This window comes from Typha latifolia, chromosome 5 (assembly GCF_019914945.1).
Source record: "Typha latifolia isolate L0001 chromosome 5, TyphaL0001v2, whole genome shotgun sequence".
Lineage (NCBI taxonomy): Eukaryota > Viridiplantae > Streptophyta > Magnoliopsida > Poales > Typhaceae > Typha > Typha latifolia.
Window position 1 is genome coordinate 14,662,099 of NC_133090.1, and position 19,208 is coordinate 14,681,306.

The following is a 19,208-nucleotide window of genomic DNA, read 5'->3' on the forward strand; positions in this document are numbered from 1 at the left end:
CAAAAAATTCTATAAGAAATGTGCAAGACTTAAAAGACGAATATGTTGATTGACTCTAATGTAAATCAATTCATTTGGAAATCTCAAATTCCACATTTAAATACATTAAATATAACAATTTATGTTTAAAATTTTGTTGAAAATAAAAACCTCTTAAGAGCATCTCCAATGCTGGCTCCATATTTGGAGCCCAATATGGAGCCAAAAATAGAGCAAGAGCCCGGTGCACTCCAATGCACCGAGCTCCATATATATTATAAAATAATATAATATATATTATTATATTAGCTATTTTAAATTGCTTAATAGATTATCTTAGCGTTATTATTTTTTATTAAAAAATATATGGTTAGAAAACTCTCATCGAGATCTTTAAAATAAGATTAATATTCAATAGTTTTAGAAGTAATTTTAAATTATTAATTTTTAATTAAACGCATCGAAATTACATTACACGAAATAAACATCGAAATAAACATTACATATCATTAACTAAAAATATCAAAATTACATTACCTAAAATAAGCAAAAATTAACCAAACATCATAAAAACAATAGATGTTTAATATTCTGGTAAGTCATCTCCGTAGCCACCGGTTCCGGTTCCGTAGCCACCGATTCCAGTTCCGTAGCCACCTTCTCTTTCTTGACTGTGTCCACCTTCTTGCGATGAACCTCCGACTTAAAAATGAATATTGCTTCTTCTACAAATTTCTTGTCTTTTTCTTTGAAAGAAAGCACGTTTATTTGGATCTTTAATTTTATTTAAATCTTAATGTAATTTTAATTTTAATGTAATTTTTATTTGATGTATTTTATTTTTATTATATTTCATGTTTGATGTATTTCATATCTAATGTATTTTAATTTTTAATATTTACATTGGGGATAATTTTGAGTAATTATATTTTAGGATACATAATTTATTAGACTCATTTTTATAAATAATAAAAAAATTTAAATTTAAATTAACTCAAAAATAATTTAATATTAGACTCATTTTTATAAATAATAAAAAAATTAAAATTAAAATTAACTCAAAAGTAATTTAATATTAGACTCATTTTAAAGGTCTCGATGAGACCTTTCCAATAGTATTATTTTTATTAAAAACCGATTAGTAAAACTAATTATATACTTAGTTTAACTAACTAAATTATTTAACAAAGGATACAAATGGAATTAAAATTATTGAATATAACACTTATTGGGCAATTTTGGCATTTATTTTTGTTAAAAACCGATTAGTAAAACTAATTATATACTTAGTTTAACTAACTAAATTATTTAACAAAGGATACAAATGGAATTAAAATTATTGAATATAACACTTATTAGGCAATTTTGGCATTTTCAAAAAGTTGATGTGACAAATAGAGTCCGGCTCCATTTTCATGGTAGGGCTCCAAATTTGGAGCCCCACTATTCATGGCTCCAAATTTGGAGCCCCATATAGAGCCCGGTTAGAGCTCCACCGAGCTCCAAATTTGGAGTTTTAGAGCCCGGTTGTTGATGCTTTAAGAGAGCAAAAGCCACTATAAAAGAAGTAAGTTTTGAATAAAAAAAAAAAACAGCTATATTAATTCATAGGGTTGAGTGGCATACTGAGAAGCTCCTTACATTGGTTCGGTCAGACCATGATCGAACAAATTTGCTTATGTAAGCTTCCTCGTTACCTCAGTCGTGATTCTTAGTTGTGGGCGGCAAACCCTAAGGGTATTGCTTTAGTTAAGAATGCTTATACCCTATTGGTGGTGCAGTCGAAGCCTCATGTGAAGACTAATCTCAAATGGGAACTTTAATGGAAACTGCAGATTGCCCTAGAATTAAAACCTTCTTATGAAAGCTCACTTGGACCGTCTGCCTACTAACGCAAGACTTCTTGGTATTGATCTTGAAGTCGCAAATCATATCTTTTAGAATGTACCAATACTAAGCAAATTTGGAACATGAACATAACTACTCTTGGTATTCATATCTCGTTCAATGGTAGCCGGTTGAAGGGTGACTAGTTAAATGAGGAGAAACTTACCAAAAGAAAAACCTAAATTTATTATGGCCCTAATTGCAAACTCTTTGAAAGTCTGGAAACTCTATCAATTTCAAGGCTCAGTAATTCTTCTCTTATAATTGTTGGCAAACTATTATTACTATGACTATGAATTATTTTAACTCTAATATGAGTTCTAACTCTCTCGAAAAGTAACCTCCTCCACCTCTAATTAGGTGGTCTCCTCCTTTGCATCCTTGGGTAAAGCTCAACTGCAATAACTCTTTAGGTGGTCTTCTCCTTTGCATCCTTGGGTTGCATCCTTGGGTAAAGCTCAACTGAAAGACCCGACAACTAGTAAGGGTGGAGGAGGCTAGCTTTTCCGAGATACTGATGTCATTCTTTCAATAGGTCATCGCCAACTACAAAAGTGCACTGACTATTAAAACTTAGGCCTTGCGTGAGACCCTGGAGCAAGCCAAAAATCTTTGCATCAACTATTTGATCATCGAAACGGGCTTCAAACAGCTCACTCAGCTTTTGGTGAAAGGAGTTAGCAACCAGACTACAAAATTTTTTAATAAGAATATTATATACCTCTTTCTTTCTCCTTTATCAGGTCATTTTTGTGGACTGGCTCAAGGATGCCTAGTGAGATCTCCTCTATCTTATGCCTCAATCAAATTATCAAAAAAAAAAACAAAAAAAAAAGGTTTGTATTTACGTGCCTGAAAAAATAAATAATGGCCTTAGATTACATGCAAAGCAAAGAGACTAACACAAGATTTATTTGATCATAATTTAATCTAATTTACTTTGGTATGCCGTGACTAAGAGTGCTGAAAATATTTCTTCAAAGAATCTATACCAAAACAGATTAGTAGCTAAGGTTGGATAAGATGTAGTGCTCCAAAAATTTGCAAGATACTAGATCTTATCCAATCTTTCAATTAATTAAGAATATGCAAGACATGTTCATACAATTTTATATTCGACAAGGCATGTATCAATCAGCACAAATTAAACTTCATTTCAAACATCTTTAAGTACTTTGTACCAAAGGAACCATCAAAATCTCAAGATCCAAGCGGTTCTCATTAAAGAAAGAAGCAAGCATAATCACAAACACTTTGCTCCCAAAATTCCGAACCAACTAAAACGAAAAGAGAGAGAGAGAACATACGAGGAAAAAGAAGAGATGGATTGGGTCCGGCCAAGATCCATTTTTTAGTAAAAAAAAATGGGGGATTTTGGGATAAAATCGATGGGAGAAGAGACACCAACTAGATCAGATACGGCATCCGCAGCAAAGGAAGAAGCAGCTGAGAGCAACGATGAGGACGACAGCTTCCACGGCGTAAAGTATATGGAAAATGACGTCGTCAAGTAGAGCAAACCGTAGATTAAAGCTTTTCCACCGCCAAGAAGAAGAAGGGGCAGAGGAGGAGGAGGAAGAAGAGCCCATCTTGAAGCGCCAAGGCCAATGGTAGTCTCTGGTGTTCAGCATCCGAAACCACCCATTCCTTGCCGTCGCCATGGCTAAAGATCGGGTGGTTTTTGTTGTTGGGTATTTGGAAGGGTGAGGCGGAATTGGGATTGGATTTCAAAGTTTCAAATTTTGGAATAGGAAAAAGGACAGAGCGGCGTGAGGCAGAGAGAAGTTTTGGAAGGGTATTTAACAGGGGAAAGGTAATGGCTTTGGGAAATGGGAACTTTCGTTGGTGCGTATTTTGGCTGGAATTGGACTGGCCGAGGATTTACAGCATTAGGTTGTAGGTTAAGTTATATAGCCTAAAATCTATCTTAGATTTCCTTTCACGGCACAAAGGATTTACAGCATTTGTTCAGGCTCAGACTCATCTATTACATTCTGAGCTGAGTCTTAGCTCGACATGTAAACAAACCGAACCCAATTCAAGTTGTAAACAATTTTTCCTCCTCGGCCAAATGCTATTGTGAAACCCAGAGATTACCAAACCCTAGTAGTTCAGCCCTCTCCGGAATTAACTCATCCCTCATCCCTCATCCCTCATCCCCTCTGCTAGCGACGACAGCGACCTCCTAGTTGAAACCCTAGCTATGTCGATGGAGGATGTTGTTGCATCCTACATCTATCTTTGCATTGTCTGTCATAACTCCCTCATGTATTCCAAGCCGTCATCAATGATGATATCTCGTCTGCGCCTCGACCACAATGATGCGAGTCTCTTGTCTCCATGTAGAGGTAATGAAATAGTCTGGCTAGCTAAATCAAGCCTAAACACACTCAAAAATGAACTGAGCTAAACTCAACCTGATCTTAGCCAGGTTTAGTAACAAGAGATACATGCCATAACTTTGTCTGCTCAACCTAGCCCGATCTAAAAGCTTGACCCAATTAACTCACTTGTTGATCAGTATGTCAAGCTTGCTCGTCTATTTTCTATGCTTATTTAATTTTATATCAAAAGTTCAGTGATTGAAGATTACTATATTAATATATTTTTTATCAAAGATAATTAAAATATTTTAGTTGTATAGTAATATTATAATAAAAAAAATGGGTGCATGGGCCAACAAATGAAAGCCTAGCTCAAACTTGACTCGACTCCTCTGTTATTCACCTCTATAGATTATGAATTATAAATAGTATATATAATTTTGATATCATGGAGTCGATCTGAATAAGCCTTATCTTGTTAAGATCAAAATGGATTTTGAGTTTGAAATTTTGTTCGAGCTCAACGTATTTACATTCAAGCTAAGTCTGGCCGAGCTCAAGCTTGAGTTGCTCGTTTATTTTGACAACAATACATATCAGACAGACGATCCACTTATTTTTCTAATGAACCTTTCCAGTTTAATTAAACGAATTTGTATCGGTCGGCAAACATTGTTGGTAAACAAAATTAACTTCATCAGTTTTGGAAGAAAGGAAAAAAAAAAAACTAGTCTGCTGACCACCTCTACTTTGTCACCAACTCATGAAATCTCAGCACTCTTTGCCTCTTTGGAAAAAAAGAGAGAGAATAATATTTTAGCAGAAGAATCTACTTTCCAGATTTATGTCTCATTATGTATTTGTCTTAACTTTCTCCCCGACTTTGCTGAAGAATAAAATCCTAAAAGGCCTTGTTCCCACCTCCTTCTGCCCTCAGAGGCATCTCTTTTATCTGAAAGCATGGCATGAGTGAGGTGATATACTCATACAGAGAATTTAATCAAACATTGGAGCATGCAATAAAGGGACCAATTGCAAGTCATGAGAACAATTGTAATGGCTTGTCGAAAGACAGCCAATCCTCCACACTTCTCTAGATATTGCTAATAAACATAGAGGCCAACTTATGGAACACAATCATGGTAATCTTATCCCCATGCATAACAATATTATTTGATAAAAAGCTAATGGCCCTTCAAACATGGAAACAACATGATGGCATTGCAACTTTTCTTTTTTTTTTTGTTGTTGTCATTGATTGCTGAAACATCAAGGGCCTATTGATTCCACCGGTGGTAAAAGTAGACAGATGTTGCTCAATTTATGCCTTGATCTTGCTCAGCATGAGGCTGATTGATGGAACCACATGATAGCTTTATTATCCCCATAATTGCTTTGATTAAGTTAATGAACCTCTTTGTCTTGGAATGCTCATACATAACAGAAACAGGGGAAGATATTGAATCAGTCCCATTGAAGATTGAAACTTTTTAGAATTCTTTCACATGGCGATATCTTTTCAGATCCAATTTTTGCAATCATAAAAAATGAAAGACTAGTGGAAGGTCTATGTCCATACAAGAATCTCACACTTCCCCTTCTTGAAAGATTGGAAGAGAACTAGTTGTCATATATACATCTGCAACAATTTGATAGGTGAAGAAGGGGGACTTCAAGCACTTAGGCATCATGGGCTTCATTCACAGAAAAGGGATCATCATGGGCTAAATCTAGCTAATTGGCCCAGCTAAGTAGAAGTGCATCAATCATTAGAGAGATACATACATAGATATATATATATATATACTTCTATACTTTAGAAGGACATGCACCAACTGATACAATATTAGTCAACACCTTTTAACGCTCTTTGACATGCAAGTATTGTGTAAAGCTTAATACTAAGGCCTTCTATTTCAACCACATGAGGTTGAACACTAGCTAAAAGCTTCCAATGGCCATAAGCTTTTGAAGGCTGTAATGGTCCAGAGGAATAAACAAAGGAGAAAGAGATTTATCTACTTAGACCAAGTGCTTAGCTAAAGGTCTTATCTCTTGACCAGACTGACCTTAGTGTGGAACTTGACCAAAGTGGGGGGCTCAAATTCTAGGATGTCCCAAACAATAAGATAATGGTTTTTAACCAAACTAGCCCTCCACTAAATTTTATATACCGAATTAGATTCCACCCTAACTTAATATCAAAAGAGATTTAGCTTTGCCATATCAATATCCATGTCAATAAATATTAGTGTTTTACTTGGAAGATGAATCACTGATAAATTCAATATTTTTCTTATAATTAAGTTGTTGATTTTATTGTGGCTTGTCAAATATACTGTCGGGTTATTTACATGGGCGTTGAGCTTGCAAAATAAACACATTTTAGTATTAAATTTAAGGCGTGATTAATCTTAATAAATAAAGTTTAGAATGGGTAAGTTTGGCAAAAAAAATATATATACAAGTTAACCCTACTTGATTCCTTTTACCTTTATCTTAAAAGACCATGGTAGAATATATTAATTTGTCTTAATTTGGATGCTAGCTTTTTGGTGTTCTAGACCCAACTGACCAAGTCAGTTGCCTTATACTAATTACCACCAAGTCATACAAACCTTTTGATGATTTCTTGACTCCTTGATGGCTTCTAAGCACCAAATTCTCTTTTAAAAATCTCTAGCTATGCATGCAGCAATTATATTAATTAACCAAGCATCCTAGCTGGGCTGGTAACGTAAAGCAAGAGACTACTGAAGAAGGATTAGTAATCTATCATCCCATTGTATGAATTAATTAAGGGTTTCTTTCTAAAAAGAAAAAGATCTAATTACGTTTGCATGCACGTACAGTATTGTCCTGCAACTAAGATAAGAAGGTTAATGAAGCCACTATGCATACCTTAGTGCTTGCTTCTTACAACATAGTATAATTTAAGCTCGAGCCCATTTCTTAGAAGGGTTAATCGAGTTATCTAATCATCTAACCTATGGCTTATAAGGAAGTTAATTATATATACATAAATAATATTGTATGATATATTCCACCGACTAATTACCCAACCACTGCAAAGTTTGGTGGCTCCTCATTCCAATGAGTCGTCTTTTCTAGTAGCTATTAACGAAAGAGGAATGAATTAATGTTAATTTGCACATCCGATTAGCTCACATGCTAATTAAATTTGCGTAGAATATTAATTACTTTGGAGTCGATAATTATAGCAGAATATAATAGCGATCAACTCTCAATTCTTTAATAGTTTCTTTGAGATCTTCCATGCCACAAATTATTACCCTTCGTGTCGCTTTGCCATCTTTGACAGTTCAACTAACGACCAATTAAGACCAACACTTTTGAGCAGCTTAATTTGACATTATGAGAAGGGTGTTTTAAGTAGTGTTACACTCATGCTGACTACTATATTTCTATTCAACTATAGTCTAAACTCAAAGGTGATTTTTGTTGCCAGATCAGCCTAATTAGTGATGCTCCAAAGATGATTATTTCATCAAGTATGTACTAATTGTAATAGAAGAACCAGTTTAAAGTTTAGATAATTAATTAGCAGTGTTATTTTAGTTGGTGCTGCTTATATACTAGAGAGGATTCATTAGACGCGTTAATCACGGTGTTAGTTGAGACTCCTGCTCCCATGTCATCATGGTCATGGTCATGGTGTTTGCTAGGACTCGTCTCGTTGATAGGAACGCTACTTCGGATTCTCTGCAAACCCGGTTGTACCAATCCCCCAAACTTATACTTCACTGTAACTATCGGTAGAATATTGATAAGTCAACGAAATAAAATACTAATTTATCAGCAAATAAATTGTCGATAGATTCAACTAAAATACAATATATTTATTATGGTAATCTAATTTGATTATATATATTAAAAAAATATAAAAAAAAACTAATTTTGTTCTCCCCAAATGCAGTAACAATAACTCATATACATGAAGCCATTTTCGTCAAAGCGACGCATGCACACAGTCATCAATGCATCTCTCTATCTCCTCTCTATGAAAAGAAATTAATTAGAAAGTAGTCGTTGTCTCGTAGAGATTAAGCAACCATTAATTCCATATATCTTTATACCACCAACTCTCGTCCTCCCTTCCCCTTTCCCTTTGGATTCGACACCGTCGCCCCTCCATTTTGCCCACGTAGTTATTATTAATTCTACGTAGTTAATTTTGCAAGTAATTAACCTACGGATAAGCTAAAGGATTCTCTTCGTGAGCAATGAATACGGATCATAGTGTTACGCAGTTGAAAGGCGTCTTCTCATACGACTAAATTAATTAACACCAAATAGGAAGGAACACTAACCTCATTTATTAATTATATTTTTTATAAATATTTTTTAAAACTTTGACTTGAGTGTCGTCGTGATCATTCTCTCTTTACTAGTTTTGTCTGAAATTGTCAAAATATCTACCACTTACCAAATATAACGACAAGATTCCTACTATCATAATTCATAAATGACGAGGAGTCGATCTCACAAATGTATACAATTAATGTGTATGTATACACGTGGTTCAAGTAACACCATTTGTAGACTGGCAAAGTTGAGTAAGAACGAGTACAAAAACACAGCTTTCACCGAAGTAATCTTCACGAGTAATAAATGGGTTCAACTCTAATTTTAAAATAATATTGTAGAGAAATTATTTAGTAGTTTGGTGGCTTGACTTGATTCAGCTGATGATTCAATAGTGTTATTAGCTTGGAGGAATAGCTCGATAGCGCAACGACTTCGAGCAGATCTCAACGGCGTTTGATTCAGAGTAATTTTTCGGTAACGTATATGGCTTAAAGCCTAGACTAGTCAATTAAAAGCTTAGTGAAATTTAAGTGACTCTGTATTTAGAAAGGATACAGATTTGACTCTTTGTCCAGCTCATGTCTGTTCGCTGTCATGAAAATAATAACCTCTTTTAAAAGGAATCAAACACCATCTTCACATTAAACACTGAGCACCAAGCCCAAGCTGTTTAAATTAATTGGTACACATTTATAAATACGGATTAGACTAGTCATGAACGAAGCCAAAGCTATCACGTCTCGATCCCCCACCACATATAGATGATTAATCTTTTGGTCAAACACAAACCATTAATTGGATACGATTAGTCTCTCATTTCACCTAATCCTCCGGTGTCGACCAACCATTAAAATTCGTACACAAAATTTAATGGGTTTTACAACTACGTTATCAGAAGATACGAATAGATCGTGGTCGGCTAAAACGCAGCAGCTTTCGTCACCGACTCGTACTATATACTGCGCCGATTTCACACCTAGCCTGAAAAGCTTTAGCCACTGGTGCACGTATCCTTCGCTGTGCCATCGCGCTCTCACCGCCATTAGATGTAGATCGGACGGACAGAGGCGCACGGGGCCGACGTTTTCTTTGCCGGGCTTTTAATCTCCCGCACGTGCCGAGGTGCCGGTCAAAGCGGCGTGCGCACGTGTCGGAAGCATCTAAGGGTTTCAAAGTTTGACTGCCGTTTTCCGTTCTTTTTTTGGTTTTTAACCACGTGACCGACTTCTGCCGGTGATGGTGGTGTTTGTCTGACTCATCACCATATATACGAAAAATTAAAATTAGTTTATACGTAATTATTAAAGAAGAGGTATCGAGAAGTAGTCCATTCTTTCACCCAACCAATGTCCAAAACATTGAACCAAAAGAAAGACCAAAGCCTAAGCGTTCCTCTTCTTCTTCTTCTTCTTCTCCCTTTCCTTCGTTACTACTAACTACACCTCTCTCTCTCTCTCTCTCTCTCTCTCTCTCTCTCTCTCTCTCTCTCTCTCTCTCTCTCTTCCTACCACACTCCCCATGGCAGGAGAGAAAGGAGAGGTCTACCAGAATGACCATCACCGCTTCCTCCGAGAGCGCCTCGACGACTTCCCGCTGTTCCAAGACGATCTCCTGTCCCTCTTCTCGCAGAGGCCGGGCGGAGGTGAGGCTGGTGATCACGAGACGACCCAAGAAGGCGGCGGCGGAGGACATGCGGCTTACGCGAGCTTCTCCGAGGTCTTGCATGGCTTCAACATGCCAAGCGCTTTGGCGACGGATGCTTTCGGTGGCATCGCCATGAAGAGAGAAATGGCGGTGGATGTTAACAGTGGTGTTGGTAGTAATAATATGATCATGCCGTTGACGCCGAACTCGTCGGTGTCGTCGTTGTCCGGGGAGGAGGACTCAGTGGGGTGCAAGAAGGATCAGGTGATCAAGCAGGAGAAGCAGCAGCTGGAAGAGGACGACAAATCTAAGAAAGGGTAGGTTAATTTGTACAACCTTTAATTATTATTATTATTATTATTATTATTATTATTTCGTTTTGAATAATGAGTGTAGGTCTGTTTTATTAGCTAGCTAGCTAAATGGTTTCTTTCCATTTTTCTCTTTTTGATGCATAGAAGCTGGGACTTGTATTCTTTGATCCCTTTTTGCTTATTGATTCTTACTCCCTAGGGTTTCTCACCATGCCTAACAAACAAAACTTTCCATAAATTCCCTACTTGCTTGCTAATTAACAAGGCTTTCTATATGATTATATCTATCAAGATCGCAGACAAGTCTTGACATGTTGTGAACTAAATTTCTAGCATCCCTTTTCAACCATCAGGATGGATATATGCGATCTTATATCATGATAGGATTTTCTTAATTTTGGATGATTAATTCATCTCCTCATGAAATGAACTACTAACAATATATAAGATCACTAGCTAAGAATAATTAGGACTAATAATAATCACCTATTCTGGAGTAGCTTGTAAATTATTCTGATGGTTAATTGGAATCCAATTCAAATCAGGAACAAGCCGAAGAAGAAAGGAGAGAAGAGGGAAAGGGAGCCTCGCGTCGCTTTCATGACCAAGAGCGAAGTCGACCATCTGGAAGATGGCTACCGGTGGCGCAAGTACGGCCAGAAGGCAGTCAAGAACAGCCCTTATCCAAGGTGAGCCACCACCAAATTCTCCAACTCACAGCTCTCAATATATATATAGCTCAATCCATTAGTAACTCAATACATATATATATATATATACGTACATGACTTTCGTAACGGAACATCGATCTCGATCATTAATGGATCGCAGGAGCTACTACCGGTGCACGACGCAGAAGTGCCCGGTGAAGAAGAGAGTTGAGAGGTGTTACAAAGATCCGACGATCGTGATCACGACGTACGAAGGGCAGCACAATCATCAAAGCCCGCCGACGATACGAGGAAGCACGCATGTGTTTCCTCCAGTGCAAGCAATGCAATCAAGCTTTGATCATCTCCATCATCATCATCATCATCAACTTCTAATGCACCAAGTTCCCCTTATGATGAACAGCAATAGGCAGGTAATTGGCACAAACCCTAGCATGTACCTGCCAAGCCTACCACCTCCTCTTCATCAGCAGCAACAGTTCCCTGACTATGGCCTCTTGCAGGATATCGTGCCCTCCTTCATCCATACAAACCAACCATGAGAGAGTTTAATTAATTAGGTTACATATAAAATCTACTCTTGTTCTTAATTAGGTTATATATACATACATATATATATATATATATATATACGTATATGCATATCTATCTATATGAGTCCACTCTTCTTGTGCATGTACCTAGTTATTTTTGGGCATGTGATGAACTTAACTAGTATTGTATAGATGGAGTAGTTAATGGATGTATCTGACTCATTCTAGAGAAGAATATTCTCCGTGTTTTCTGCTTCAGATAATGGAGAAATTTTATGCACAGTAGGTTATATCTACCACACGATTGGTCTTGTTCCTTGTTTGATTTATAGTTGAGAGTTACTTATTTATTGGAAAGGAATTCGCAGTTATGCTTAATTATTTGATGGGAAGCAGCAGGATGTTTCCAAGAGTAAAGTACAGCCATTAGTCTAACCTCCATAACCTCACATCATCACTAAATGAAATATAGAAATTAAGAACATTCCTCATTGCATACGATTATTGTTATGGTATTGGTATGCTTAGTTGAATAATTATTCGTAAGAAAGATTTGAATTAATCCTAGGATGGATGATGAATCAGCAAGCTAGATATATATATATATATATATATATATACACACTGTGTGGAAGTCTCACAGGTTACCAAAGCAGGAACCCACATATACCTAATCTACTATTCAAGTAAAACGACCTTGACTTAAATGATCGAGATATGACTGGTCTCGTAGATTCTTCCTTCAGAGTTGCAGCTTTCATCGCCTTCTCTTCTTTCTGCATGCGAGTTGTTTGGCAAGATAGAAGATAATGTTTTATATTATGAGCAAGAGAGAGAGAGAGAGAGAGAGAGATGCTGAAAATTAATTTCTTAAACGATTGAATCAGAAGCAATCCGTGAAATTAAGAACATCGGTATTAGAGATTGATTGGGTCAAGTTCTCTAAGAAAGAAATAAGATCGGATGCTGCATATTCCCCGGTGCATAATTGAAGGAATACAAATTGCCAACCCTCGTGATAAGCAATTCCATCAAATGGGCCATCAAAAAGACGATTCATTGAACCAAAATTGTGGGCTTTTGCAGCTTGCTACGCGTGCAATGTGGATTCCTAGGTGACATGACATTCGATGAGAGAGAGGGAGAGAGAGAGAGGGAGACAGAGAGAGATAGATAGAGATCGAATTAATCGTGTCATTGAGCTAACGTGGATGTAACAAGATGCTATTCAAGCACATGCAATGGAATAAATTAAAAGTATTGACATGCGTAGGATTTGAACGAAGGTCGGCTGAAAACAATTGCCATCATATAAGTATCAAATCTTGAGGCAATCTTGTGGTTAGAAAAGTATTGCACTCTTTGCCAAAGTTTTTAGCATAAACTTTCTAGTTTAATATATAAAGGTTAAGGGTGAAAATGATCATCATATCAGTATTCACATTTTTTTCACTCTAAAATAATTTTGAATTCATAAAACTATTTTGAAAAGTAGATTAGAGTTTCACGTAAAGGTATAAAAGAACCTGATTTCATAAAAGGTCAAACTATTCGGATTATTTTTAGCTTATATTCAGATCTGCGTAGACTATTCAGATATGAATTCAAAATTCTGATATGAAATAGAATTGGATTTTATCTGATACATTTATACCGTCCTCGCATTGTAGAGTTCAGCAGAGGTGAAGTTTATTCCTCCACTTGTTCTCGAAAAAGGAATAGCTTCATTGAGTTGTCGTACTTTCTCCTTTTGCCCAATTGATGATTAGATGTCTCACAAGAGTAAGTTATCCATCACTGTCGGAAGTAAGAAGAGCCAAAAGTCATTTAGGCAGCAATCACATCTTCACCCGTTTTTGGCTAATTTTCTCTCCTCCATTCACACAATAAAGTGTTCAAATTAACCTCCAAAATGTGAATTTTACGGTCCTAATTTCGCACAAGATTTCCAGATAATTTCATTTTAAGAAGGTTAGAAAGTAGGATTAGAGAAGGATAGAAGCCTAATTAACCCACTAATGATCACATGCAAGGAGTAATTATGAGTACGAGTCTATCCGGTTACTGCGGCCTCCATGATTGGAGAAGTCTTGAAGCAAAACTAATGTTTTCAAATGCACAAAGCAGCAAGCTATAATTTCAAACCTCTCCTCGAGTGAATTCCACGCCAGGGATTTGTTTTTAATTTTGCAAGTAGCTTCGCATGCTATTAAGATAATGTTAATCTTAATATCTAGATCAAATTAAGGAGCTGCAATCTTTACTCAGTCGCCTACTCTTTTTGTGCACCGATGGTTTGATGTCCTTAAAATTGAAAGAGATTAACAGTTGACTAAAAAAGTAACCTTTTGTGAGCACGTTATGTAGAAACATAACAGTAATGATGCTCTTTCGAGTTTCGAGCTTGCAATAAGCTAGATAAAAGGTTAAAAAAAATTGACAAAATAATCTCATAAAATCCTTACAAACTACAATAAAAGTTCTTTACTTTGGAAAGACGATACTACAGTACAACTATCAAAATATAGCCGATCATAAGTTGTTATACATAATCCCCAGATATGTGGGCATAATTTACATCATATTTAAACAGAAGAACAGAGAGATGAGGTTACAAAAAGCAGACAAAGGTAACCTTTGACAAGAGTATCATATTGGGGTGCCCACTAAAGAGAGGTGGAGATAAAGAGAGGTAGTGCTATGCTCAGACATCACAAAAGATAAGGACGACATAATAGGATCATGCAACGGCAACCCCTCCACCCACCACACCTATATATGAAGAGGGAAGCAGAAAAGCACAGCTTCAGGGAGTCCTAACCCCACACTTTAAAGCGGCGAAATCCCAAGAGCAGCACTAGAAAGGCCCATTGTGAAAGCAAAAGCTGGATTTTTCCTGCTCCCACTATACTATTTATTCCCTTTTGCTGCTTTCCACTCTTCAAATAGAAATGAACCTCTCCAATGAAGTAATCATTCACACCAAGTAGTTGTAGTACATATGGGACTAGCAACAATAATAATTACCTTATTAGAGACACTACTATAGTGTCTTCACCTTTATTTATCTGATCCCCTGCAAAGATCATTATGAAGCCAAACAATTCTAGTCGTCGAAGCTCTGTATTCCAAGCTTCTTGACTTCCATTTTGAGGTACTTCAGATATTTAACAGCCTCATCAAGAACTGCGGAAGTATCCAACAGTTCACCACCAGGAATGATTTCCCTAAGAACCCTGACCATATCCCTTGCTCTATCTCTAGTATCTTGATTGCTGATTGATCCATTGTTGGTCCAGTTCCCAGCAGAAGAAAAGCTCGACATGCTATGTTTCAGAACTTTTGTTGAGCAAGAAGAACCAGGGGAGCGGGAGCTGCTTCCCCAGTGATTAGGAGTTCGGCCAGTGCTGACAACATCATCATCTTCTTCATCTTCTCCTTCTTCGTCCGAGCTAAGCAATGCATCAATATCTTTTGTATCCTCCTTAAAAGAAGAAGAATACTTATCATGATTATCATTCCCCTGGCTATTGTTCGTTCTGCTTGAACTTTTTCTATCTGCATCAGGTTGGGTGGGATACATGTTGTTTTTCACCGAACTGAATTTGTGGACCAAGGCAGGATGAAACATGACCCGACTTTTGTCATCAGTCTGGTCAAAGATGATGAAGTTCCTAGGGCAGTTTTCAGAAGGTTGTAACTCAAATCCACCAAGTGGGCTTGGCAATTGAGGATTTATCTCTGCTAGATTGACACTAAAGGCAGGTGAAGCGGAGACACCATAAGTGTAGTGACCACCCAAAGGTGTGTCTTGGGCAAAACCACCCGCTTCATATGCATGAGCATACCCATTTCCAGTAAAGTTTCTAGGATCCCTCTGCATAGATCCCTAGTAGTGTACCGAATCACTGGGATATTGTAGCAGAGAATAATGAACGCCCTAATGTGAAGTGGAAAGTGTATGTTTTCGGTTGTACGTCTGAAACAAAGCTATAGAATGTTCTGATTGGCAATGCTGGACAGAATAGGATTTTCTATCCCAAGCTAGCCATCTTCCTGATTTAGTGACTTCTATGAATCGTTTGTTTGCAATAGATCAAACTTAATAAGTAGGTCTTGCAGTTAACTAAACTTGTGTCAAACTTCAAACTACGTGACAGGCTTAAGCAACTGACGGAAGTATTCAGCCTGCCATTTCAAAAGAGAGAAATAATATGTCGGTTTAGTAACAAAAGAATGCAAAACAAAGACATTAAAGCAATGTACATATACAAATATATGTCTGCACTTACGAAGTAGAACCACAGTCTTAAAGAAAAAGGAAATAAGCTTTAATCTCATAATTGGATACCTTATGATCATGTCAATCTTTGCAGTTGATGAGAAAATAAGGGAGGTAGTTACAATACCAAACTCCATATAAGATGTAATATTTGTACATCAATGCAAGTGCTCAATTTTCTCCTTGTCAAGATCTTGCAACATTCTATACAAATTATTATCTCACTGATTTGCAACTGATCAACTATTTAGTATTTAATTTTTACTATCGCCACTTGTTGTGATCATTATATGAAGAAAATATGCCATGTCAACTATAATCTGATGAAGAAGATAAGATAGAAGCACACCATAAAGATGAGAAATAGTTGGTCACCTGGCAAACTTGCATCAACTGATAGTAAGCACTGATTCTAACATCCATTATGATCTCCCCAACTTCCATCACAGTACGATATCTCTTCAGCTCAACCTCAATGAACATCTCACTTCTCCAAAATAAATATAAACGAAAACTTGCAACACAAGAACCCTTCAAATCGGTTGCTTCACTTTACCTGCACAATAACAAGTAAAAAAACAATAACCTCCAAAAATACTAAGAAACAATCTTACCTTATATCAAGTATATATATTACAAAGGGCAAAGATCATACACAATAACCCGGAAAAAGACAACCAGGCAATAATTCGAGTACAATGGTGCCCACGGCATGCTGTTCTTCGATCTTGCAAGCTTCTTTTGATCCTGAGGCCACGATTGAACGTAAAGTTTCTCAAATTAACACAAAACATGACATAAGAGAACCCAATGACTAAAAAACGGTAAAATAGAAATAGAACAGACGAATGAAGATGATTAAAAACAAAGGGATGAAAAATTACTCACTGATCATAATTTAACAAAAAGGAACCTACTTTAATAAACACAAACACTGGATTTTATAAAGAAAAGCTCGTGTAACAATTAAGAACCAAATTTTATAGCTGTAAAACGAATCAAGCACGACATAGCAAATGAGATCACGGGATCTAAAAGCACCCCAGATCTAGACAGAATTGAGGAAAGCACTAAAGATTCCCAAGTTTCATAAAAAAGAAACGGAAGCTTGTCTGTCCTTAAACCTGTAGAGGCAATAAAGCTAGACGAGAGAAGACCCGGAATCGGAGCGTGACACAAGAATCCGAGAAGAGTGTTCTTACGAGAAGGACGTGGATTCGACGATGGCCAGATCAAAATCGAAACTTGGAGGCGCTTTCCGGACGAATTCGAAGGGCTCTGACACCAAGAAAGCGGCAGCACGAGGAAAGGAGAAGGTAGGAAAAGGCAAACACCAGTTGAGACACAGACCTACCGCTTTCTAAAAAGAAGCTAACCCTAGAGTTAAATTTCTTGCCCTCTCTCTCTCTCTCTCTCTCTCTCTCTCTCTCTCTCTCTTGAGAGAGAGAAAATAAACTATAATTTTTTTTAACAAAATATTTCAATATATTTTTAAAAAAAAATATAGCAATAATCATAAGTAAAATGATATCTTATACGTGTATTCGTATCATTTTAGAAAGATTGTTACCTATATAATAATGTTTGTTCTATAAATATAGTTTTCTAAAGATCATCAACCCCTTTATTAGGTAATCAATGAGCTTAATGCTTAAGCAAGCCAATAATATATTATGTCATAACATTCTAGTAGTTAAAAACTACATAATACCATATTTGAATTTAAGACCCTTTTTTTAATTTTTTTTAAAAAATTAGCTCTTCTTATCATATTATGTTATACCCATCTTATGGGTCAATAATGACCAACTCTGACATGCATCCAAACCGAGTAAATTATTTCAAAGCATCAAAGTGTGAACTAATTGACAAGTTATGCATTGGATGATTGATGTGTAAATGAGTACTGAGTAATAATGCAGTGGCTTCACTGTTTCTGGGAGGCAAGTATTTCCTTTGTGAGGGTGACCTGCTACCAACTTTTGATTAAAATGTTGACTGTTGAGGCCTCATCTCTGTGGGCAGAAATGAGACAATTTATAGACATTGACTGATTGTGATCTTATTATTTAGTAGAAGCCTTTTTTTTAAATTAAAAAAAAAATTGCCATGGACTATTTTGTGCACTTCACTGTTGTGTTCATGATGATGAATAGTTGATCCCAAATGCTGTGGGTGCATGAGCATAGGAGGGTGACCCGAATGCACATCTTATTAGCCTCTAGCATTGTGAATCCTTGGCCGCCGGCGAACGGTAGGAAGGTGCCTGAGACCTTCGAGGCTTTGGACGCTCCGGCTTGAACTCACGGGCATCGTCTCCGGTGATGTTGGTAGGATGAGCAGTACTCCAGGAGGAAGTGTGAAGGCTCCCAAATTCACTTCTTTGGTTGTTACTCTCCGGAGCATAATGACCGAAGGATACAATCGAAGGACTTGGTGCAAAATTGATGTTTTATCTGCAATTTAGAAGAGCTTGCATTCTCCGGTGACATCCTCTGTGGTCAATTGGATCCTGTTGGCCCTTCAGATTTGAGTCCAAAAGCAAGCCTAATAGGTTATCATTTTTGTCCCCTCCCTTCCTTAATGCCTCCTCTCTTTTCTCAATCATCTTCGTTAAGAGTGCATCGATCTCCTTAGAGATTGCCTTCGTTCTCCTGTTGTTCTTCGTGGGCAGAAACCTGTCTTAAAAATGAAACTTTAGTTGCTAAGTTTACTATTGTAAAAAGAAAGAAATTAAAATAGAATGAAATAATTGTGTGTTTTATTAAGATGAATCAAGTAAATAAATAAGAGGAGATTACAACAACCTCTTATATAATTAAGCTTATCTATCCAACATAGATGTGATATATGAATAGTTTGCTACTGTATATATAAAGCATCCTCACCGGTAAACATGGAGGAAGAAATTTTGGATGTCTTTCAGAATCAGGTCTCCTAGCTTTGTTTGGAGTTGAAATATGGGCTGCCCTTTCTCGAACGCTAGACATCTCCAGTAAAGCTTTGTAACTTGGGCCATGTTGCTGATTTCAGAATTTTAATTATATTTAAAATTAGTAATTAAAAAAATTTAAAAGTTTTGTAACTATCACAGCGATCATTTTAAAATAATTGATAGGCTGAATTTATTTGGAGTTATAAATTTTGAAAAAATTCAAAAGTCCTCCGATACCTATAAACCCCATTTATTTATGAGAAAAAAAAATAACAATAATATAAAAATTTTAAGTTAAATAGAAAGCTTT

The 19,208-nt window shown here is 36.6% G+C and overlaps 2 protein-coding genes across 5 annotated transcripts; one reads left to right on the forward strand and one right to left on the reverse strand.

Moving 5' to 3' along the window:
- Positions 1–9,811: 9,811 nt before the first annotated feature.
- Positions 9,812–11,980, forward strand: LOC140788114 (probable WRKY transcription factor 48). Its single transcript, XM_073137244.1, has 3 exons — positions 9,812–10,480; positions 11,023–11,166; positions 11,309–11,980. Exons 1-3 carry the CDS (start codon positions 10,038–10,040, stop codon positions 11,688–11,690), a joined length of 969 nt encoding a protein of 322 aa, XP_072993345.1. The 5' UTR covers positions 9,812–10,037; the 3' UTR covers positions 11,691–11,980.
- Positions 11,981–14,107: 2,127 nt separating this feature from the next.
- LOC140788619 (transcription factor bHLH144-like) lies at positions 14,108–17,417 on the reverse strand. 4 transcript variants are annotated; one of them, XM_073137958.1, is made up of 4 exons: positions 17,166–17,417; positions 16,619–16,710; positions 16,339–16,519; positions 14,108–15,869 (listed from the first exon to the last, which is right to left on the reverse strand). In XM_073137958.1, the coding sequence occupies exon 4, from the start codon at positions 15,562–15,564 to the stop codon at positions 14,788–14,790; it is 777 nt and encodes a 258-aa protein (XP_072994059.1). In that variant the 5' UTR covers positions 15,565–15,869; positions 16,339–16,519; positions 16,619–16,710; positions 17,166–17,417; the 3' UTR covers positions 14,108–14,787. The 4 variants fall into 4 exon arrangements, with proteins under 4 accessions (XP_072994059.1, XP_072994061.1, XP_072994062.1 ...); XM_073137960.1 differs by having other exon boundaries at positions 17,088–17,333; XM_073137961.1 differs by lacking the exon at positions 17,166–17,417 and adding an exon at positions 16,852–17,080.
- Positions 17,418–19,208: the final 1,791 nt, after the last annotated feature.

What these genes read in the sequence shown, in the direction of transcription:
- LOC140788114 (XM_073137244.1), top strand. Translation starts at nt 10,038, where the DNA reads ATGGCAGGAGAGAAAGGAGAGGTCTACCAGAATGACCATCACCGCTTC. An exon ending in GACGACAAATCTAAGAAAGG is followed by an intron (nt 10,481 to 11,022) that starts GTAGGTTAATTT and finishes AATTCAAATCAG; the next exon opens with GAACAAGCCGAAGAAGAAAG. An exon ending in AAGAACAGCCCTTATCCAAG is followed by an intron (nt 11,167 to 11,308) that starts GTGAGCCACCAC and finishes AATGGATCGCAG; the next exon opens with GAGCTACTACCGGTGCACGA.
- LOC140788619 (XM_073137958.1), bottom strand. Translation starts at nt 15,564, where the DNA reads ATGCAGAGGGATCCTAGAAACTTTACTGGAAATGGGTATGCTCATGCA.